This window comes from Lissotriton vulgaris, chromosome 9, assembly GCF_964263255.1.
Source record: "Lissotriton vulgaris chromosome 9, aLisVul1.2, whole genome shotgun sequence".
Classification (NCBI taxonomy): Eukaryota; Metazoa; Chordata; class Amphibia; order Caudata; family Salamandridae; genus Lissotriton; species Lissotriton vulgaris.
Genome location: NC_141697.1, coordinates 192,670,742 through 192,695,374, shown reverse-complemented (window position 1 = coordinate 192,695,374; position 24,633 = coordinate 192,670,742). Strand labels below are relative to the sequence as shown.

Genomic DNA, 24,633 nt, shown 5'->3' with positions numbered 1-24,633 from the left:
ACCAGTATTGACATGGAAAGCTATGTCAGTGGCCAGAGTTAGCAAATTGTATACTGGCTATGTTGGTGTTGTCTGTCTCAAGTGCCAATGTTGAGAGGGCCTTTTGACAGATAAAAGTTTACATGGAAAGGAAAGAGCGAGAGTGCCTGACCAAAGACTCGCTGAAGAAGTATTGTGTGGTATACAATGATAAGTTTGATTTGTAAAAATTGATTTGGACATCATTTACACTGTATGTACACGGTCTGTATACCATGTACTATCAGTCCAGAAAGCAAGCAAAAATAAAAGCAAAAAGTTCCATAAAGACTGGAAAAACACTGTTTCTGTTTTAATGCCGCAAAAATGTGTAACCACTGTTTTTTTAAGGTATTGAAATCACTTGAAAACACTGAAAAAACACACCAGAATGTACCCAAAATAGAAACTGAAAACAGGAAAGACTTGAAATGAAATGAAATGAAAATGCGTTTTGTATAGCGCAAAATAGTTGCCCGGAGGCATCCAAGCACTGAGATTGCGAGATGTTCTGAGCAGCAGAGCAATTGACACAAAGGGAGAGGAGAGTTTATTTATTGAACAAAAAAGTTTTCAGATGCTTCCTAAAGGAGGTCAGATCTGGATTGGACCTTAATTGAAGGGGTAAGCTGTTCCACAGCCTAGCGGCATTAAGGGTAGAAGAACGGCCACCTGATGTAGCCCGGTTAACTTTGAGCACCGTAGCAAGGAACGCGCTAGCTGAGCGCAACTGTCTGCTAGGGGTGATTAAGGGACGATTGATCAGAGGGCCAGTTGCCCAGAATCACTGGTGGGCGATACAAAGGGATTTAAAAGTAATCCTGTCTCTAACAGGAAGCCAGTGCAATCTTGTTAATCCAGGTTTAGCAGAGGACCTACGGGAATTTGAAGTAGGGTCCGGACTGCACAGTTTTGGATCACTTGCAATTTCCTCAATGTGAATTCAGGGACTCCCAAATAAAATGTATTTCCGAAGTCCAGCCTAGAGTGGATCAATCCCTGTATAACAATTTGTTTGGCTTGGAATGGTAGCAGGGGGAGAATCTTCCTCAGCATTCTGATAAGGCCGAAACAGGTGGCAGACAGCTTAACAGCCTGATGGTCTAGCGTTAGGGACCTGTCCAACCAAATGCCCAAGCTCTTAATGGCATCCTTTGGGACTGGGGGGGGGGGGGGCCCAGGCAAGCCGGCCAGATGGAGCTCAGCGAGGACGGGGCCGAGCGTCCCAGCATCATAACCTCTGTCTTGTCCCCATTGAGTTTAAGACAAGACAGGGTCATCCAGCTGTTCACTTCGCTCAGGCAACCAGCCAGATCCACCGTGGCCGTAGGGCCCTCAGCCCGCGTCAGAGAGACCACCAACTGGGAATCGTCCGCGTAGGTAACGATCTTAATACCATATGGGCGGACGATACCTGCCAGTGGTCTCATATAGACATTAAACAACGTCGGGCTGAGCGAGGAGCCCTGCGGGACTCCACAGCCCAACGGTCTGCTGGTGGAGATGGGGTTTCCCTCAAAAACCTGGAAAGTTCTATTGGTCAAGAATGATCTGAGCCATTTCAGCGCTCCCCCTTGAATCCCGATATCATGGAGACGCTGCAATAAGATCTCATGATTCACAGTGTCAAAAGTGGCACTCAGATCGAGGAGGATGACTGCCACCGATCCTCCCCGATCTAAGATGCCTCTTGTTTCTTCCAGAACTGACAACAAGGCCGATTCTGTCCCATGTTTGGGGCGAAAACCGGTTTGTGACGGGTCAAGCAGTTGATGATTTTCTAGAAAATTAGTTAAAAGGTTGTTAATGTATTTTTCCAGTATATTGCTGATCCAGGGGAGCATGGAAATGGGACGGTAGTTGTTAAAATTATTCATGTCCATAATAGGTTTCTTCACGAGTGCCCTCACCCTTGCCTGTTTCCATGCTGGTGGAACCGTGTTGGTGGAAATTGAGGCATTAAGTACCTCCAACATGACAGGGAGGATAATGTAGTTAACTGCCTATAAGGAGCTCGGGGGAGCGGGGTCACTAGGAGAGCCCGATTTGACCTGCGCCATTAAAGTGGCTAGAAGGTCCAAGTGTAGCAAAGGGAACTCATCCAGCACAGGTGACAAATTGTCTATTATATCCTGCTTGAAATGCTCCAGGATGTCAGCTGAAGCATTTGGGAGAATGGTTGAGAAGGATGAGTAGATAAGATCCACTTTGTTATAAAAGAAATCGGCTATCTCATTACATCAGACTTGTAGGTCATCACTGTTTACAGGGGGCTGGGGGAGTTAGTTCACACATACCACCTGTTTGTTTTGGTGGGTTTCTCACTAGCTCATTGTGCTACGTCTAACCCCTAAACCAACCAGGGTAACAGATGTTGTTGGGAACCTCGAACAGGATACTTATAGGATACTGATTCTCAAGGAATCACTAGAAACAGATCTAACCTTTTCGTTAGGTCACTCTTGCATGCCCAAGATAAACTCAAGAAAGATACACCAAGGCCTTTTCAAACAATCTGCAAAAAAGCATGAGCTGCGATTATAAAAAAAAAGATGAGACATGTTACTGTAATCAGCATTACTAGAATAGTTAACAAAATGAACAATTCAACAATGTTCATTGTTGCTAATGTTTGCCTACTCACTCCTATGTGTATCTAATACTATACTAAAGATAGCATAGCGGGAATACCCTCTGTCAAATCAGTTGGGATAGCCTAACCATGGTCCTAGATGTCAGGAAGCTGGTCAAACTGCACATGTCATCTTCCTTAGCAGGATGGAGGTCAGAGTCAGCAGTGCTGCATCCCAGTCACAGTTTGCAGCAGTTCCGTGATAATCCCAGCATAGAAATGCTGCTCTCAAAGAGCTCTAGAACTGAAACTGTTTATATCATAAAATAATGTTCTTATCAACTGTGGCAGAGACGCAAAGCAGTTCATTTGGTTTTGTTTACCTAAAATGAAGTGTCTTTTAACGAGCACAGATGAAAAGAGAAAACAACAGGCATTGTGTTCTTCATGAACGACCCTGGAACTAACTGTATAGTCTACAGGGCATCAGTGTCTATCAATAATGCACATACAGCACATTCATGCAGCAACAGAAAGTGTGACAAAGGACACCACGAGAAGGAGATGCCAGCTCAAGGAGTTGAATCTAAAATGGAGGCTACAAAAATTGTAACAAGCATTTGCAGTGCAAAAGGTCTTGCCTTACTGAAAGTTTGAGCTATTGGTGTTGCTAATAATAATGCAACACTAAGAGCTCAAGCTTTCACTAATACGAGACCTATAGCATTGCTTATGCTTGTTTTTGAGTGCTTGGGTGTATGGTTCTCTTCCTCACATCGCCCTGAACACATTGAGTGTCATCAAGACTGCTGGTAAGTAATTGAGTCACAAAAGTGACGTTTTGGTGGCGATAGGGGCTTGGTAATATGCCCATGGTGTCTTGCATGGTATGACCTAACAACCCCAGCTGCAAGTACTAGCTAAAAAATATTATCCAATTTGCATTTGTTATGCCTTTAAGCACTCATCTGCCTGTTGTTGCATCATCCCCGCAGCTTGGCATTGTCTATTTCTAATTTCAAAACCAAATAAAATTAACAGGGTTACCCTTCAAATCTTAAACATTCATCATGTCACTTACCTCGGCTGATTTAATACGCAGCTTACTGTCTTTAATAAAACCCGAACCTTCTGTCATTACCTGGAACATGCCTTTGAGGCCAGAGACGGCGAGGCCTTCAAATGATTGACGTCGGGCACTGAGAGCTGCACAGATGCAAGAAGTGCAGGGCATTGAGGAAAACCTGCGGTCCGGAGCAGGCGCCAATGTGAATTTTAATAAGAGGGGGGATAACCCCGCCGGGGCCCTCCCTATTGTTGGCACTGAAAAATTCCAGACAAGAACAAACATTGTTAAAGATGAAGTGTGGCGTATGTTTGACGGTCTCTGCCACATAAAAAAAATTAACTTGAAGCGCGGCACCTGTCTGTGAAGCGGGCATAGTGCAACAAAAGAAAGCTTGTGTACACAGGCTATTGGTTGGAAAACGCAGCTTCACGGACAGGTGCCGTGCTTTGTGTTTTTTTTAATGTTTAACTTTCATACAGCAGCAGTACGTGGCCGAGAAAGCCTCACACAATGCTTGGTGTAAACTGGAGACTCGTCTGGTATTGACAGCCTATTGGTTGGAAAAAAGCAAGCCTGCTAAGCGGGCGACGTGCTCATACACAAGTATTCTTAAAAATGAAGTGCTGCGTATGTGTGAGGCTGTGTTGGCCCACTTGAAACTCCCCAAAAAAGTAGTGCAGTAAACCAAACACATGACCCAAACTGAAAGGATCCATGTATGAGGGGCAATCGCTAGGGCTGGGACAAAACGGCCACAAGGCTGGACAAATGTATCCTGTGCATCAACCAAAACAACGAAATAAAGGCACGCCAATCAACCAATCAAAAAGTGGTAGCTGTGTTTCATGCCACAGAGGAATTAAGAAATGCCTTGCAGAGCAGCGCATGCGCGCTGCCTCTAGGCTCGACCTAAAAACTAGAAGACAACCATGAGTTTTGAGTAATTGAGAAGGCTCTACTGTGCAATCTGACCTTTATAAAATGCATCGCATTGAAGAAATAACCATTTGATGACCTCAACTGTCTTAAATGAGTATATCTGTAGAGATGCACTACAGGCACTTTGGGTGCAGTACCAAAAAGAAATCTCTCAACTGAACAAAGAATTCTGAAAACAATTCGATTCAAAACTCAGTTAAGTTTTGGCTCAGTAAGAGACACTTGAAAACTTTTTGTGCACTTACCACTAATCTAGCAGCCTAATTTTGTATAAGCTGTAATATCTTCAACAGGCCTTTTGCCACACTTAAATACAAATAATTACTGTGAAGCTGCTTATGTCTTGGTCCAGAGTATGCAATGCGCCCTCTCGTGCTGCCCATTAGTCTGTCTTGTGAGAAGTGAGTGTCTGAAAGCTAAGTGGGGGTGAGGTCATTATGGCTTTGTAAATGAGATAGCTGGTTTTGAAGATGGTGCGGGCCAGCACAGAGAGCCAATGGAGTTCCATCAGGATGGGGATGATGTGATCATATTCCTTAAGGCCCTGGATGTAATGTGTTGCAACATATAGGTCAGTGTGGAGTCTTGAAGGCTATGAAGCAGGGCTATTACCACAGTACAGATGCAAGAGCACGAGGGTTTGAACAGGAGTTGTGTAGTAACTGTCTGGAAGAAACAATACCACTTTCTTTAGAAGAGATACCTGGTACCAGGCCGTCGTTTTTTTTGGCAATGTGTTTCTTGAGGGTGATGGTGATGTCCAGGGTGAAGCCAAGTAACTTGGCATTCTTTTTGTCAAGAAAGAGGACTTTTTTTTTTTACAAAAGTTTTAACTACCCTGCACTGGGGTAACGAAAAGTGAGGGGGCCTCCCTGCACAGTACTTAGAGGGGCTCCCTCCAGGCTCAATCAGGAGCTCTCTGGCCAGAGTGCAGTGCCGAGGGGGCCCCTTAGAGCTAGAGGCCCCCACGCACCGCGGGGGCCTGTGTTATGCCCCTGCCTGCCCAGATATCCCTTCGGTAAAGCGTGTATTAAAAATGTTTAAATCCTTTTCGGATTTATTATCAATATTAAAAATTGTAGCAGTTGACTAAAAGTGGGTTTATATGGGAAATAAGCATCAGTGACACAGTATCCACAGGATTGAACATGACATAAAATTGCACACCTACACGTAGCAGGTGAAGGAACTCCTAGCAATGAGCCAAGGGACAGTTTCCACCAGAATATCAAGTTTTAAAAGTTAGGAATAGTAAATGTATCTATGTATACTTACATTCACTGTGTTTTGTCAATATTTTGGTCAGGATATTTTGTTATTTCATACTTTTATGCTTGATATTCTCAAAATCAACCACCGAGGCATAGTCTAGTACTGCACACTTGAGAAGGTTAGTCGTCCTATGGACTCATGGGACGGACACTTGCTTTCTTCCTCCAATTATTTCTTACCTCACAGAAAAAGAAAGATAGCAACCCATATGACTTTATTCAGTTTCATGGAAAGTATAGTCATGTCAGGGTGTATGAAGGCAGAAATCTGTAAAGTAAAATGAAGTGAACACTTGCTAATTTCTTCTGTATATGGCCTTTCGGAAATCTAGAGCATACACTAACACAAGTAGGGTTTTGGAAAGGTACACTTTCCTCTTTAAACAGAATCATGTTACTATCATTAACAAAAGGACAGACTGAGCCTTTCTGTTTTGACACTTTTTGTCTTTGATTTTTAGTTGAGCTGGATAACTAACAGATGCCCAGTTCTTCCCACAGACCTTTTGTGTTACAACTGCACATCCTCAGGGACATTTTGGCTTATCGTGTATATGCAATGTGAAGGAACATTGTCCCTTGAGATTAAACAAGCCCTGAAGAAGTCTAATGCCCTGTACCGGCTAGACGAAACACGTGTTGGCTGTGTATCTCTTTGAGAATTTGGAATTTTGATTTCATTGGAATAATAAACTTTGGACGCTGTCGAATGGAACTACGACTACTGGAGGATTTTTCTCCAATTAAATATTGACTTTTTATGAGTGCTTGGAAGAGCACATTTTGTACCATGCAATGTCTTGTTTGAAACATTTCCTTCCGATGATGACAGATGACATTATATACCAGACAAATGCATCCCTAACAATTAGGTTTTTTCCCCCTCAAAAGAAATAGCATATGATCACAATGCAAACCATCCAATCTTGGAAAATTAAATGGTGATCCATAAAATAAAGTTTCATTGATATGGAAGGATTACGAACACTTGAAAAGTCGAAGTTTAATCACAGAGGGGGAAATAAAACCACTTTAAGTATGTTTCTCCTTGTTGCTTGGACTTCCAGGGTTTGAAGTGTAGAGTTACTGTTCTTTGCTTGGATTTTTACAAGCACACATGTAGCAGGTCCTTTGCCTCGAGCAGGGGGATTTTGCTTCACCATATTATGCAAACCAGGCACCTGATTCAATATTTGTACACCCCAATATCTCGGTCAACAAATGTATCACGTACATCAAGTCTGGGTGGTTCAGGTAGCTTGTTATCAATTGTGCCTCCAAGCAGATATTGCCAATACTTATGTGGGGAACATTGGGTGTTGTGAATGAAGCATGTTGGGTGTGGTATTGTGTGCACAACTTATCTGGATCAGCCCATATCTGATTAGCCTCCCAAGGCATACAGGATTTATGAATTATGTAAGAAACCAGGAAAGCAGTTGGTGGGTGCTGGAAAGAAAGTGTAGTTGTGTTGTATAGGAACTGTATGTTGAAACTGGTGCATCTTTAGGTCTCGCCTAAAAATCGCATGTGCAATGCTGAAAGACGTATTGTTCACAATTCAGGGGCCTTTCACACAGCTGGAAGTTTTTGTTGTCACTCCCATTTGCAATCATTCAATTGCTTAGCTCCCCTAGGCTTTCCTCCCTTTCTTGCGTTAGCTCCTCCCTGGAGCATGGACCAGGTATGTGTTCTTTCTTGTCTTCATTCTTCCTTGTCATTTTGCAATGCACAATTGTTTTAATAAGCCTTTCAGTATTTTTCCAGGACATAGAATATCCATTCCTAGTTTTAATACGGGCATTTGGCTGCCTATCAATGTTGCTTTCACCCTATCTGCTGTCTTTATTGATGCTTTAGTTACTTGCACCCACAACTGTACTACTCTATGATGCTCCACTCTACACCACTCCAATCCACGCTACTCTACTCTATGCCAATCCACTCTACGCCATTCTATGGCACTCCACACAATTCCACTTTATGCCACGCAACTCTGTCTCTTCACTCTACGCCACTTCACTCCATTCCATGCCACTCTATTCTATGCCACTCAATTTCACTCTACTCCACATCAATTTGACTATACACTATTCTCGGTCCTGACAATGCCAGTCTATGGCACTCCATGCTACTCCACGGCACTCTATTCCTCTCTGCACCACTCTATGCTATTTGCTCTGTACCCCTCCACTCTACACAATTCCATTCCACACCACTTTAATCTGTGCCACTCTACTCTGAGCCACTTCACAGCACTGTACGCCAGTCTACTCTACGCTACTCCACTCCCTGTCACTCTACACCACACCACACTATACCACTCTACTCTACTCTCCTCTTTGCTTTACCATTAACTTTTAGCCATGCTGAAAATCAGCCATGCTGCTGTACAACATGGCTAAAAGACCTTGGCAAAGCCAATAGCTATCGCACAGGTGTCTATTGCCTTTGCCAATGCTTGTTTCTTAGATGCAGCCGTCAAAGTGAACCAGTTTTGGGACAGTGGTCCACTGAGGGAAGGTTACGTAACATCGCACATGTTTCCAGCTTCTGCAACTCGTTAGGGTGTCTTGCACAAAGATGGACGTGTTGTACCAAATAGGTTTTTGTGGTGACTCTAAAGAGAGGAGTAACATAGCACCAAACTGCGCACTGAAACCAGTTTGTTATGAAATAATTAGCACAAACAGTCTATGAAAGCCCTATATGTAGACAGACACACACAAAGAGAATAGACACAACTGAAACAATTGTTACTTTAATGTAAGAACTAGCTGTACCATTAAAGGCACAGACAATCCACTGTTACAAAATAGTTTTCTTACGTTGTATACTTTCTTTCATATCGTCCTGTTGCGATCCTTTCACAGAAAGGAACATTTACAGTTTGTGTGGGCTTGACGCTCATTTTCTCAAACTTAACAGATGCAGGTGACACCTCTGTGCTTCAATGACCAATGATATACTTGCAACAGATGTATAATAAATACTGGCATTACTTTTCAATGTTCAGCCTTTTCATGAGACATCAAGCCTCATTACAAATGTTAACTTTTGCAAACGTTGTACACTTTCTTTAACAAAGCAATGTTCTTCTCCCTAAAGGGCAGAGGTTGACATATAAAGATACTTATGAATCCAATTATAAAGTCAGTTAACAAAAACAGTTATACGCAAGAAAACACGAGCAATCATAAATGCATTAAGTATATCAGTACCATCTTGCTTTAGATTGCATTAAGCAATGCTTAAAAAAAAATTAAGCACCCATTACATATTTTCCCTTGAGTTTAACAAATAAATACCATGCACCAATGGAGTTAACTTTATCATTCATAAAATGATAGACCGCCGATCTGGCAACGTTTCCTTTTGCTACAATTATGGAGAATGCTATTGGGAAAAAAATGTGTTATGCACTAAAAAAGAATGAAGAAATAACATAGAATCTTATCTATTCAAATTGTGAGTGCCATAAACAATGAAACAAAGTTAGCAAGCGCCGACTAATAACGATACCTGTAGCAAACACTAAAAAGAGTATCACTCAGAAAAAAGATTGTACTCCGCAAGGGCCATTCAAAGCAAGTAATAGAAAGAAGTGAGAAGAGGCATCCACATTCACAAAGGTGAAGGTAAAAAAGTTTAAAAGACAGAAGGTAGGGAAGACATGGAAGCCGCTTCAGACCAGGAGACAACAACAGTGGAAAGCTTCACCTTTAACAACCAGCACCCCATTGGCTAGGATAAAGAGGATAAAATGGAAGGAGCTGAGAGGAAAGGCACAGCTGGGTGAAGGCATGGAACTGGTGGCTGCGAAAACTTCATATGCACATGACAGGAACCGAGAAACCAATATAAAACGTGAACAGTCAATAGGGACCACTGAAAAAGATACACCAAGCAAATAGAGCTAGGGAAGCAGGCAGAGAGTGACCCACCAAAAATAAAATAATAATTTGAGGCGTAGATAACTGAAAGGGAGAAGCGACTAAGAGGCAGGAGCAGGCACAGAAGAAGAACAAAGGACATAAAGCACAGGTTAGGAACAAAATCAGGTTGTCGTTGTCTACATAATATAAGATGCATAACAAAACCCCTCAATTAGAAGCCCAAATACGCTTCGGCTTACTGACTTAAGGAGAATGTCAATACAATAACAATGTACAAACTCAAGGACACTACTCAATTGGTTTGACTCAACTTTGATTTTGCTCAAGGTTATGCACTCAAAATTTGAACATAATTGTGACTACTGCACATTTTTAGACACGATCTCAGAGATACCCCTGTAACTCTAAATCCGGAAATCATCTAAACACAAATGAAATGTTATGTCTTCAGGTATTCTCTAAACATATTTTCTAAATGTATCAGATCGTGAAGGGTTACTGTTATAATTGTGATTATTACATCTTATAATGTACACAAAGAGAGTGTGGCCCCTATGTATCTGTACACGTAAATTTAGATTGATACTTAATGAAGAAACAAAATGTCGACAGCAGTAATGCTGCACTACAGATTTAGGATTCACCAGTCTCCTGATAATAGCATCTCCTTGTACTACAATAACACTGATTAGGTTCCATTACACCTAAACCTTTCATTTTTTGTTACCAAAAAAACTCACTGTGTATAAAAATATGATTGTATATCTTAATTATAAAGAATATTATTTTTAGAAAAAAATCCAGTTAGAAAAGCTAATATATCAAAATAAGATAAACTACCATCATACAATACTAATCCGTTAATACAAATACATATTGTAAAAAAAGGCTTCCAACTGGAAATAGTTCTTAATCTACACTTGGGGAAAGAATATTAGATATACAATATTTTGTATATATAAGGACAATATACTGTAATTATGCAACTCCACAAACTGTTATCTGAATTTCCCTTAATGCAATATTATACTGTAACATGATGAAAGACATACTAAATAAACATGAACTTTCAAACAGTACAGTATCTTGCACCTATAGGAAAATATGTTGTTTTGTAACATTAGTGCCAGAGAAAAAACAATGATTGTCTGTATGAGAAAACTTAAAGGAGAGTCATAATATGTTTAGAAATAAAATATAGTACAAATATATGCAATAAGTCAGAAATGGAGAAGGATGCAGGATTACAATATTGAAGGTACTTTGGTTAAACACATCATGTCTGGAACATCGGTACAGCTAATGGCTTCAGTTGATAATGCAGCAAAAAACATAGCTTTATTATGTTTTTCCGGTTATTGAACAAACTGCTCTTGTTGTAAGAAAGCTTACTGAAATCTAATTTAATTGCATGCCATGTCACAGCGTGCTCTCTTAACCTGCTGTGAGGTGGCAGACTGATAGAGCATTCATAAAGAATCGTGAAGGACATACAGATCAAATAAATTTAGATGCGTAACTAAATGTTCCAAAAACTACTAAGCCAATGAGGTTCTATCCTCACCTCCTCGAGGGAAACAGAGCAGATCCCATTTCATTTGCCCGTATTCCTTCTACTTTAACTAGCAATGTAGTGGAACCTAGTGCCATGTTTTATTTTGTAACAGGAACTGGACTGAGTACTCCAATTCAATTCATATCTGCCATTGAACACTAACTGGAAGCCACTCATTTTCTATTCTAATCTGCTTAAGTGGACAATTAGCACTTAGATAAACACACATTTTGGAAGAACTTGGATCACAACACAGACCATTAATTGATATCTTATGGTTGTTTCACAAAGCACAACAAATGTTTTTTTCATGTTATTGTCCAATTCCTGCCTTGACTGTAACATCCCACATACAATATTTACATTCCTTTGGCTTTCTAGAAGAACACAAAAATCCTTTTTCCCAGGTGCCCAAAGACTGCAGAAGCCAAAAAGAATTTGCAAGACTGCTGGAAGACTCTCTGGTGTCCTTTAAAAGAAAAGCAAACTTCGGACAAGTAAACACATGTTGGGAAAAAAACTTAATTGTGCTTTTTCAAAATGAAAATGAAAATATCCACAAGATATTGAAGTATCTTTCTTTTCATCTAAGTAGCAACAGTTCTCTGACATCTTCCATGACCCCGAAGACAACTTATCTTTCAGCTGAGGAACTACATCCAAAGTGCAAAGAGTCAAAGGACATGAGACTGCTCTAAATTTTTTCATTGAAACACAATGCTAAAATACAGTTTTGGCACCCAAGAAAGCCTTTGTGTCAAATGTTGGTGATGTGCAGCAGGCCCACTACAGATTCACCTTTGAACTTCTCATACAACAAACTCTGGCACGTCATCGTTAGGGAGATCCAAGGAGAAATATTTGCTTGCCTTTTTGATTGAAAACGGCTCTTGCATTTTAATGCACTGTTGAGCAAGACAGCCATTGCAGTAGAGACCACTGTCAGGCAGGTCATGGCCACAGCCAAAAGTGTAGCTCTGTGCTGTGTCCTGACACAGCCCTGCAATCTGCAAGAAGTCCTTCTGGTAGAGTCGGATGTCATCGAGGCTCAGGCTATGCCGATCAGTTGAAGTCTTTGGTTTGTGGCATGCGGGCTGCAGAGAGAATAAAAATAATAATCATAAGTGGAGAACTTCATAGTTTTTTCTACCTTTTCCTACTACAACTTTACATACCATTTGTAACGTAGGTGTGGTCAATCCTTTGGGGTTTTCTTACAACATGCTTTTACAACTGCATTCAATTTATCATTCTATCCATTTTTGGACACACTTAACACTGGTTGTTTCTTGGATTCGTTTTTGATCCAGCAACTTCAATTTCAGGACTGAGTTTTTTCCACAGAGGTATTTGGGAACGCCTTATTACCACCCTAAATATCATAGGTTTTGATTCTCAAAATGGAACTGATGGATTGTCAGTCCAAGCAATGTTTTTGTCTTCTTTTGAGGAATTGTACTATTTACAGGGTTCTCAGGGGCTACTTTCACCTGGGTAGGTATTACATGCACAAGGCTCCTTACATTTTACTGTAGAAGGATGTTTTTGAAGTTACCTACCCAGTACGAAATTCACATAATAACGGTTGCTCGGAAAACAGCATTTGTATTTGGCTGATGCTGCTCAAATCAACGTTTTTTGCTCAAAAACTGAAAAAAATATGCAGCTAATCAGATTTAACTCCATGTTGAAAAAGCTGTTTGAAAACTGCTATGCTAACAGTAGGATATTACATTACAATTCACCATTTCTGCACTGTGCAGGCATTTTTACACTTTACATTTTGTACAAAAATACTGACAGATTCAAACTGAAATAAAGAGGCTTTTTTCAGTCACAAGTTTTATCTTTCTGATAATTTAGTGAACATCTGTCCTTCAGTGTTTGTTGTAAAGAAGAGAAAAAACTCATCCTAAAATAACGGCAAAATGCAACTGCTTCCCCCATTAACATTGGTCTCCCCTTGAACAATCTCCAAAACGTCTGACAATGCAATTAAGACATATGCAAAAGAAACAATTGATGGACGGAATGCTGGACAACGCAAGCATTCACCCCCAGTCACAAAGATCTGGGTTAAATCCATCATTCTTTTGCTCACCACACCACCACAGTTTAAACCCCGCCCTATGCAAATCAGTCTTGAACCTGTTCTTTGTGGGAACAGCCCAGCCCGAACTGCCAAGCCAGGTCCTCCCTGGACCGGAAATAAGCATCCTGGGACTGGTTTCAAGGCATCACCCTTCATCAGCCAGGCTAGCTTGAATCCAGTGATGTAGTGAGAACGGAACCCACGTCTGGGCATACCCTTCCCACTTAGGGCAACATATGCAAAAGAAACAAGTGATGGACAGAAAGCTGGACAACGCAAGCATTCACCTCCAGTCAAAAAGATCTGGGTTAAATCCATCATTCTTTTGCTCACCACACCACCCAAGTTTGGACCCAGCCATATGCAAATCAGTCTTGACCCTGTTCCTTGTGGGAACAGTCCAGCCCGAACTGCCAAGCCAGGTCCTCCCTACACCGGAAACAAGCATCCTCAATAGAATTAAATTTAGGCCCAGATCTCTGTACCCGGGTGAATGTATGATATTGTTCTGCATTCTGTCCATCAATTGTTCTTTTTGCATTTGTCACCCCGAGCGGGACGGGTGTGCCCAGACGTGCGTCCCGTGCTCTCCATGCCCCTGGTGCCAAGCTATCCTGGCTGATGAGGGCTGAAAGCCTGAAACCAGTCCTAGGATGCTTGTTTCCAGACCAGGGAGGACCTGGCCTGGCAGTTCGGGCTGGACTGTTCCCATTGGGCGCAGGGTCAAGACTGATTTGCATATGGCTGGGGCCAAACTGGAACGGCATGGTGAGCAAAAAAACTATGGAATTAGGCACAGATCTCTGTACTGCGGTGAATATATGACTTTGTTCTGCATTCTGTCCATCAATTGTTCTTTTTGCATAAGACAGGCAAACAATTTATTTGGACAATTTAGTGCTGACTTGCCACACAGGGCGATATGATTTCTTTCCCTTTGAAGTTCTACTAAACCATAACTCAAAAAAGGTATAATTTCTCTGGAAATACATAGCTGAATCATTATTTTGTGGGTGCACGCATGGGTAATCGGTTGCAGCCATCTTGGAATTCCATTTGTAATACGCAGGAAAAAAAACATTCCAGAGGTCTGCAGATGCATGTGTGCAGATACATGGGCAGACGTCTTGGATTGCTTTTATACACTATAAAAAAAAGCATTTCAAGGTGCTTGCTATTCATGTGCGGAGAGGGTGGTCTACTTGCACTATATTAAAAGTTATTAGAAAAATGTGCCTATTATGCAACATTATTCCAGTCATATACCTCGTGGAATGTATTATTTCACCCATCCCTTTTACAGGCATGATTCATTAAATGAGTTATATTCTGCAAAGTGCGACAATTCATGATTCATATCTGTCCTGTTTACGACAGGGCAAGAATCATGGTTCTTGTTTAGCATGTAGTGGGTAAGAACCTCTCCGATGCATCAATGCTTGTTTGCTTTTTTAATAATTCCCTTTTCTAAGGTGATGCCTTTGTGTTCATACTATCAAGTCCATGATGTAAGAGTCTTGTAAAGAGGTAATTAGTCATTTTCTTTTATGCCAACTGGAAGCTATTTTATACCACTCTCTACTAGTTTTCTTGGAGCCTCATCCATACATCGAAGCATGCAGTGACTAATGTATTACCTATCTGCTGAGTATGCAAACCCAAGCACGTGACAAGCATGTGAAGCCATACCTCGTACATGCTGCATATTCAGCATTACAGCATAATTGAAATGCAGTAAAGCCAAAAAGCACAAGAAAGAAGTAGACATCTTACTACTTCTATTTATTTGGCATTTATGTGTGGAAAAATCCTGATAAAAGTCCACACCCTTATTCCTTAATTTTAATAGTGCATCGGGGAAACAGCTACGGATTTGACACAAAGTTCGAAATGAAGGCTATGTATACTATTATTGAAAATTTTAAAAAAGGCCACTTGGAATAGGTACAAATGAACCACTGGACCAAGAAAAACAGTCAATCACCATCTACCAATTTTACAATGTGACACGGTGGTATAAGTCATAATAATAAATTATGACTAGCATGGCCAGTTTGGCACGGTTTTGCTCCATTCCTCAAAACATCTGGCATTGATTGATTGGCTTAAAGCTTTCTTTTGCATAAAGAGATATAATCGCAGTCTGCTGGCTCTAATAACTAGAATTGTGCAATCATTGCCCTGGGGACACTGAGCTATGTGATTACCTCAGATGCGGGGATCACAAGTTTCACAATAAAAAATTGGAATTTGTTTCTACTTTTCTGCAAACACCGAGGCACAACTAAGCCCATAAAAAAGAGCCGCATGTCCACCCAGGGAAGATCTTAGCAGTAGAGAAAGAGTTGCTTTTTGTTCTTTCTTGAGGAACACAATTTGTGGGATTGTTTGAAATGAAGAAATAAATATGAAATTAATGTAAGGCAAGTAACCCAATTTAATAGTGATGGCGATATTAATAAAGGGTGGACTGTTGTATCATCTGAAATTTAATTAGTCAATTAGGAATGAAAGGGAGTGGGGGGTGTAATTAACCCCTTGCATGCTGATGACGGAGCGGTTCCGTCATCAGCTACGGGTGAGCTGTGCTGATGACGGAACCGTTCCGTCATGACTCCGCCCGCGCAAGGCGGAGTCAGCATGGGCGGGGAATTCCCGCCGCACGCAAGGGGTTAAGTGGTAGATGAGGCAGGAAGGGGGGCAAAGAAAAGATAGAAACATCTTAGCAGTATAATTTCTAATTATATAGTGGAGGGAAATGTGCTGGTGGGAGACACAGAGTTTGCAGAAGAGATTCAGTGTATGACTGGGAAGACAACAGCTTCAAAAGTGTGCTCTAGTGCAAGGAGCTTCTCCATAGGGGAAATGTATGTGGAGAAAAGGGAATAAAATACTTTTTAACGTGCAAATTTACTTTTCCAAAGCATTTACAAGTGCACAAATGAGTATCTGCTAGATTTACTCACGTGCAAATGCTTACACATGGCAGTACTGAAAATGTCCAAAGATCTACTGGGTAGAGCAGCCATTTTGTTAAATACAGCCCGTTTTCCTTAAAGGAAAACGGGATGCATTTAAAAAAGAAACCTGAAACGTTTTTGTTTCATTTTTTTTAAGAGTAGGCAGTGGCCCATGCGACCACTTCCTGCTCTCAAAAAATATTTTCGCTGCCACTCACAAAGGGGAAGGTGTCCCCTGGGGACCCCTTCCAGTTTGTGAGTGGCTTACCACCTACTTCAAGTAGGGGGTAAACTGTGAGTGTCTAGCGAACGCAATTGCGGTTGCAAAACAATCATACATAGAAGTGTGACTCGCCATCATGAAGGCATGCCCCTTCGTAATAGCGAGCAAGTCAGTAATAGATCACCAACTAGCAAAATAGGGCTTGCTCAGACCTATTTTGCGGTAGAAAACTGGCCGGTTTCCTGTTTGTCACCGCAAAAATAAACGGTCGTACAACTGGCCCCAGGATTCTTGGAACTTTTCATTTGATGGGTCGTCCCACTGTTTTCTTCTTCACTGATTCATATCGTTCTAGCTCATACAAAACATCATATTTCACATTTGCATAAAGGGTTAATTCACTTAACTATGCCTTTTTTTCGTTCAACCTGAATGTTATGACCTCTTCCTTTCTTTTACTTTATTAGAGCGGGCCATCTCTTGCAATTCTTATTTATTGATTACTAATCCATCCAGTGCTAACAGACATTAGAACAAAGTACTGGAAAGTACCTGGGAAAAGTAATTCCTTTTACACACAGTTCCAGACCACAGATGCTCCCCAGCAATGCATTACTTTGCACCGTGCATCTGTGATACATGTACATTTACTGTGTTAATCGCTTCTGGCACATGATTCCCTAATTTCCTTATACCGCATAAGATTTGGCCGTGCGATTGGGCTCTCCATCATACTCTACAGTGTGCCACAACGCTATGTTTGACTGTATTAATTATCTGTGTCCTCTGAATTGCCTGGGTCAGAGAAGGGGAAACTGATTCTTTTTCTCTTCTCTTCCCTACTGAAAACTTGCATTTGAACTCAGTAGCCAGTGCCAGATGCCCTGCTCTGCAGTGCTAAGGAAAGGGAGGAAGCATTTTGCTCCTGCTCCTTTGTCCATGCTCCTGTGTGTATGTAAAGCTCTGTCGATGTCGTCCTTTGTCGTGTGAGCCGGAGGTGCCTGGTTGTGTGAGTAAACTGTTACCTGCCAGACCTTGCAGCATCACTTTACATGTGTCCATATTTTCTGGGGCCAGTGCTCCTCTCTACTCCCCTTCTCTGCCCTGCACTATAATCATACGGAGATGGTGGACGGAGCGCTTATACTTTTCAGACACTCCCTCCATTCACAGATCTGGGTCGAATCCATCATCGTTCTTTAGCTCACTTCGGCACCCCAGTTCATACCCAGCCATATGCAAATCAGAATAATTGATTCTTCCATGGAAGGCCTGGGGGGTAGATCAGTCCCATATCAGGGGAGGTGTCCAGTCCACTGGCTTTTTGTAGGTCCATATAGAAATTGTCACCATCATATTGTGGGGAGAATCCGTCCCCACCATTACCACCATCACCAAAAGCTGGTTGGCTCAGGTCAGAGTCCAAGCTAAAAACTTGTTGGAGCACTGGAGGGCGGCTCTTAGGCAAGGCGCTATTCCAGTCAAAATGAGGTGGGGTCGGCACTTAAGGAGTAAGCTTGAGTTCAGCTTCGGCCAAGGTAGAGAGAGATTTGCCTTGAGTATCAGTGCCAACATTGACGCAGCATGAACCATCATAGATCGAGGTGCCGGGTGTGGAGATGGAGCTGATCCCAAAGTGGGTTCAGGAAGCATAGCAGTACAGAGGGTGGACTTTCATGCAGTAACCCCACTAGAGGCAGATCTATGCCAGAGGGACCCGGTAGGGTGCCAAAGATGCTGATCATGGCCTGCTTAAAAGCTTAGCTCAATACTCGGAAATCGCCCTTGGAATCAGCTCCTCAGTAAGGGTACCCGGGCGAGTCCATGGGGCACCTTGACATGCTTGAAACTTCTCATAAGAGTGGTGAGGTTATGCAGCCTGCGTGGATATCTTGTGTTTATTTTTGGAGTTAGACTCATAGGCTTGGATTGGAATGAAGACGTGTTGCAGGACTAGCCCCAAGAGTGGGAATGGGACTCGGGCGTTGCCTTTGAGCAGGTGCAGCTCTTCCAAGAATTCCTCTGATGCTTGATAACTTACATCTTGGCCTCATGATCACCTATGGGCGCATTACAGCACACTCCTCACACAATTTGGGAGTTGTGGCTCGACCCCAAACATCAGACACACACCTGGTGTGGTTTAAATCATGTTTTTTTAGGAGGGGAAATATTCCCTTGCACACTGGAAAGATAGTTTTTGAGTAAAAAACGTGTCAACTGACGAGGAAAAAGTAGGGGCTAAGTCCAGCTCAATGCACAATGGCAATGAAAGAAAGGAACAAATAGTTTCCTACCTGTCGGTGTAGTTTTGCAGCTTGAAGATCTTTCTGGATTCACTATGCTGTGCATTACTCCGCGGTCTAGTGGTTGGGTCCGGAATCGTAGTCTTTTCTTTCTTTTTTTTCCGTAGCCCATGTGGGCTTTGACGTCCCACCTTCTGGTGTACTTCCTGTGACGTTGGCACGCTTCCTGCGGAAGCTCCCATCTTATGGCGCCATCCTCAGATTCTTTTTTTCTTGTTTTTGTGTTCTGTTTGTGAATCCTTGGCAATGTTTTCAAGTTCTTCCTTAAGGTAAATGATTTTCCACTTTGTCTCTTAAAGTGTCTGTTTGTTTTTTTCTGTTGTTTTTTTCCTTGTATTTCCACCTTCTTCTCCTGCCTCATGTTTCTGGCGGAGATGTGTGGGTTCGCTAGTGAATCCAGAAAGATCTTCAAGCTGCAAAACTACAGGTAAGAAACTATTCTTTTTGCAGCGTGAATCTTTCTGGATTTACTATTCTGTGCATAGACTTTGTAGCAGTTACATATGTGGGGGCTGGGTGGAAGTTGAGCGTTTGTTGCTGCATATATGTTGAAGCACTTTCTGTCCTACTTGTGCTTCTTTGTTCATCTGTATATCCACGCAGTAGTGCTTAGTGAACGTGTGCACAGAAGCCCATGTTGCCGCCATATGTCTTGAATGGGTGTGTTAGCCAGGAAGGCTATTGCTGCTCCCTTTTTCCTGGTAGAGTGGGCTTGTGTCCCCTCTGTCAGTTCTTGACCTACCTGCTTGTGGCAAAATTGTATGGTTTGTGCGATCCATCGTGCAATGGTGGCCTTTGTTACTGGTCTACCCAGAAAACTACTTGCAAAGGACACAAAGAACTGTTTTGTTTTCCTGTGCTCTTTAGTTCTTTCCATGTAATGCATTACTGCCCTTCTAGCATCCAGAGTGTGCAGTGCCCTTTCTGCGCTTGTGGATGGTTTCTGAAAGAAGCTTGGTATTTGTATTGTCTGGTTCATGTGAAACCATGACACCACCTTTGGCATTAAGTGTGGGTCAGTTCTCATTACCACCCTATCATTGTGTATTTGAATGTAGGGTTCTTGCAGCGTTAGCGCTTGCAGTTCGCTTACCCTGCGTAGCGAGGGGATTGCCTCTAGAAAGGTTGTCTTCATTGTGAGCATTTGTAGTGATGCCTTATGAATAGGTTCGAAAGGTGCCTTCAAAAGCTCTGTTAGGACTAAATTAAGGTTCCATGCCAGTGGTGGCATCCTTTTGGGTGGTGCTATCCTTTTAGCCCCTTCCAGGAATCTTTCACTACCTGTGATGTAAAGAAGCTCTTTCCTGTCTCTCCTCTTGTGTAGGCTACTATCGCTGCTAGGTGTACCCACAGCGAGGTGGAACTTAGGTTTGATTTGAGTAGGTGCGTTAAATATTTTAGCATAGTTGATTATCTTGTCATCTTCTTGTGCAGTTTTTCCTTGATACACCATTGTGTGAATCTTTTCCATTTTGCCACATAGCACCTCCATGTGATAGGTCATCTTGCCTCCCGTAGCACCCGCAGTGTGCTCTCCAGCAGTTTCAGATGTGCAAACTCTATGTCTTCAGGAGCCATACCTCTCCATTTTGCATTGAGAGTAATACCTTTCTTTTCCCGAATTTGTGAGGCGTCCCTGGGCCATCTCTACTATTTGTGAGAACCACGACTGCCTGGCCCACTGTGGTGCCACCAGAATCAGCATCATGTTGCAGGTTCTGCATTTGCTGAGTACTCTGTGCATCAGTGGTATCGGTGTAAAAGCGTAGGCAAATGTTTTCGACCAGCTTATCCATAGGGCATTCCCTTGTGATTGTTCCCCTGGTTGCCTGGATGCGAAGTATAGGCATTTTGCATTCTGGCATGTTGCAATTAGGTCTATTGTCGGAGTCCCCCACTTCTTGAATAGACTTTGTGTTTCTTGTGCATTAAGCTCCCACTCGTGGGATGCCGATGTCTGTCTGCTGAGCCAGCCTGCCTCCATGTTGTTCTTCTCTGGTAGGTGTATAGCTAGGAGGTCTATTTTGAGAGGGATGGCCCATCTCCATATGTCCTGCGCTAGGTTGGATAGTGCGACTGATTGTGTTCCTCCCTGTTTGTTGATGTAGAACATCGTTGTGGTGTTTTCAATCTGTATCAACACTCTTTGCCCGTTCAGTTGTTTCTGGAAGGTTTTTAGGGCGAGGAATACGGTCTTTAGTTCCAGGTAGTTGATGTGCCTGATCGCATCCTTTGGAGTCCACAGGCCCCGCACCTTAAGTTGGTTCATGTGTGCTCCCCATCCCTTCTGGGATGTGTCTCTGATGATGGTCACTGTTGGGTTTCCTGGTGTCAAAGGCTTCCCCTGTTATGTTCTCCTTGTTCCACCACGCTATCTCCTCTTGCACTGCGTGCGTTAGCACCACTTGATCTTCCCAACTCTGTGTAGCTTGTGACCATTGTTGTTGCAGCCATTCCTGGAATGGTCTCATGTGTAGCCGTATATTGGGTACTAGGTATATGCAGGACGCCATCATCCCCATGACCTTGCTCGCTGTCCTCACTGTCAGAGCTCGCGCCTTCTGGTACTGACGTGTCTCCTTCAGCAGGGCAAGTGTTCTCTTGTCGCTGGGGAACACGTTGCTCTGTATGGTGTTGATCTGTGCACCTAGGAAGATCTTTGCTTGCTCTGGTTGAGCATTGAGGATTTCACCCAGTGTATTGATAATCCCAGTTCCGTCAGTGTTTTTGTGACCCGTTGTGCATGTACCTTGCATTGTTTGTAGGAACTTGCTTTTATGAGCCAGTCGTTGAGGTAGGGGTATACATGGATCCCTTCCCTCCTTAGGTGCGCTGCCACGGTAGCAAGGAACTTGGTGAAGACCCTTAGTGCGGATTTTTGTCCGAAGGCCAAGGCGGTGAACTGGTAGTGTGCTTTGTCGATGGCAAATCTCAGTAGATGTTTGTGCTGTCTGTTCATGGGAATGTGCAGGTAGGCGTCCTTTAGGTCTATGGTGGACATAAAGTCTCCGTCCCTCATCCGAGGAATGACTTCTTGAAGAGATGTCATCTTGAATTTTTGTGTTCTTATGTATTGGTTTAGGAATCGTAGGTCCAGGATGGGTCTTAGTGTTTCGTCCACCTTTGGTACGAGGAAGTAGTTCGAGTACACTCCCTTGTTTCTTTCTTTGAATGGTACTGTTTCTATGGCTTCTTTGTGGAGGATTTCTTGAGCTTCCTCTGTGAGTAGCGCTAGTTCTTTTGCTGAGTGCGTTTTTCTTTTTGGTTTCCTGTTTTGGTGGTTTCTTTTTCAGTTCTATGCAGCATGCGAACTAAATGATGTTCAGTATCCATCTGTCCGTTGTTATTTTCTTCCATTCCTGGAAGAAGTGTTTAGTCTGCCTCCTACTGGTGATATATATTTGTTGATCTCTTGTCCGTGTGAGCATATTTTGCTGACTCTGTTGTGCCCCTCCCCTAGAGGTGTCGTGTGGGTGGGCATGGTTGGTGGTGTGGAGTCACTTTGAAGAGGGTTGCTGGCCCCACTTCTTGTTTGTCCTCGTCCATTCCCCCTCCTGTGGAAGGACTGGCCCGAGGCTCGTATTGCCAGGTTTGTTTTTGCTGGCCCTACGGTGCTTGGTTGTCGCCCTGGTAGCCCTGCTGGGATGTCTGATGTGACGTTCCTGGCTGGTTTCCCCCTCTTCCGTTTGGCCTCCGTGTCGGTGTGCCTCTCTTCATTCCTCTGAATTGCAAGGCCCCCATGGACCTTGCAGTTTCATTTTCTTTTTTGAGTTGGGTGAGTTTCTCATCCACTGGTGCTCCGAACAGGGTTTCACCATTGAAGGGGGTGTTCAGGATGTTATTCTGTACCTCCGGCTTGAAGCCTGATATTCTCAGCCAGGCATGCCTTCTATCTATAACCCCAATCATCATGAGCCTGCTGGACGTGTCTGCCGCATCCAGGGCTGATTTTAGGCATGAGTTGGCTATATTCCTGCCTTCCTCCACCAGGTGTGTTGCCCTCTGTCGGTATTGCTCCGGGAGGTGTTTGAGCAGTTGTCCGACCTCGTCTCAATGCTGGTACGTATGCCTGTGGAGTAGGGCATTAGAGTTGGCAATGCGCCAGTGTACTGCAGCATTCCTCTCTATTTTCCTTCCCGTGAGGTCTATCCTCTTACTCTCTTTGTCAGGTGGTGGGCCTGAGTTTGTGGGAACGTTGGCCCTTTGTCTGGCTGTTGCTGCAATGATGGAATCAGCTGTGACGGATCCCTGGATGTATGGAGGATCCTTCGAGGAGTGTTTGTATTTTTTCTCTGACCTGGGTGTGACAGACCCACAGCTTGCTGGTTCTTTGGACGCCTCTCTCCCCTGGTCCAGGACACTTGGTATCATGGGGAGGAATTGACTCCTGAATTGAGTGGGGAGCAGGGTCTCTAGGAGGAAGCAGGCTTTTGGTTTTTCTTCCTCCAATTTCACTCCATAAACTGTTGCCGTGTTCCTGATGACCATGTTGTAGATTCCAATGTCCTCTGCGGCGATGGCCTTGAAGGGTACGTCTCCACGGTCTCTTCTGGGCTTTCGGCGTCGAGATCCTGCCAATCAAGGTCCTGCACCACCGAGGACGCCGAGTCCAAACTCGTGCGCTGGTCTTCTTCGCCTTCCGCGAAATAATATAGGCCCTCTTCCTCTTGGTGTTCCTGGTGCTCTGGAGTTTTCAGCGGCTCTTCGGTGTCGAATTCCTCCTCGTCTTAGACTTCGACGATAGTCATCGCCAGCTTCGATGAGATGATAAACCTCTTCATCTGCTCGTCGAATTCTCTTTTCATTTGCAGGATGTTATCCATTTCCTCCTTGAGCCTTCTCTTTTTCCTTTCATCTCGTTGGCCTGTTTTGCATTGAGTGTCTCGTATGATCTCTCCGATGTGGACGTCGATTTCGAATAAGACTTCGGGTCCTTTTCCTTCGGCGGTGAGTGCTCTTTTTCGGGGGCGTGTTTCAACGACCTAGGCTTTTCGTGTATTTTCGCCGCCTGGGAGTCCTTTTCGAAGGATCCGCTGGGCTGTTTGTCCCTGGATGCAGCTGTGGCCGTCGAAATGTGATTCGCCAGTGCTCCTTTCGTGGACTTAGACTCTGTTTTTCGAGAGTCTGACTCAGGCTTTCGAGAGTCTGTCGGGGCTTTAGGGGTCAACGTCTCTCCTACCTCTTTTGTAGTTTTCTTATCGGTCTCTACGACCATGAAGTCATCTGTTCCCTCGGCGATGTTGTCCTCTTCGTCACTGGAGAGGCCCAGGTCCCGAAGCGACGGAGGTTGTTGGCCTTTCCCTTGCATGCTGTGGTTGGCTATCCTCTGCCTCTCTCTAATCCTGAGGATCTTCGGCGTGAAGGCGGAGCATGCGTTGCAATCCTTGCTTTCGTGGTCGATCGGCAGGCAGAGGTTGCAAACCGGGTGCTGGTCCTTCTGTGCGTACTTGTGGTGACAACTGCGCAGAATTTGAATGGGTTTTGTCCATTCCTGCGCTCAGGGGGCCCCCTGTGTGCGCATTCCCCATTGGACGTCGAAGTATTCGAAGTTCTCCTCCTTCGTCCACCCGGCTCGGTGGTCTTGTTCCTGGATGTATTCTCCACACTTTGTCAGTAGATTTCAGCTTTCTCCTTCTTCTTTTCTCCAAAAACTCTGGAACCTCTCGGTGACGATCCAGACCCAACGACGAAAAATAGAATCTGAAGATGACACCCAAAGGTGGGAGATTTCA

At 43.4% G+C, this 24,633-nt stretch overlaps 1 protein-coding gene across 2 annotated transcripts in view; it reads right to left on the bottom strand.

Annotated features, from left to right (window-relative positions):
- Nucleotides 1–8,599: 8,599 nt before the first annotated feature.
- FRMD6 (FERM domain containing 6) overlaps nt 8,600–24,633 on the bottom strand; it is a 190,919-nt gene continuing 174,885 nt past the window's right edge. For both annotated transcript variants that reach the window (XM_086937322.1, XM_086937323.1), the window contains exon 14: nt 8,600–12,414. In XM_086937322.1, coding sequence (XP_086793448.1) covers nt 12,130–12,414 — 285 coding nt within the window. In that variant the 3' untranslated portion in view covers nt 8,600–12,129. The remainder of the gene's footprint in view (nt 12,415–24,633) is intronic.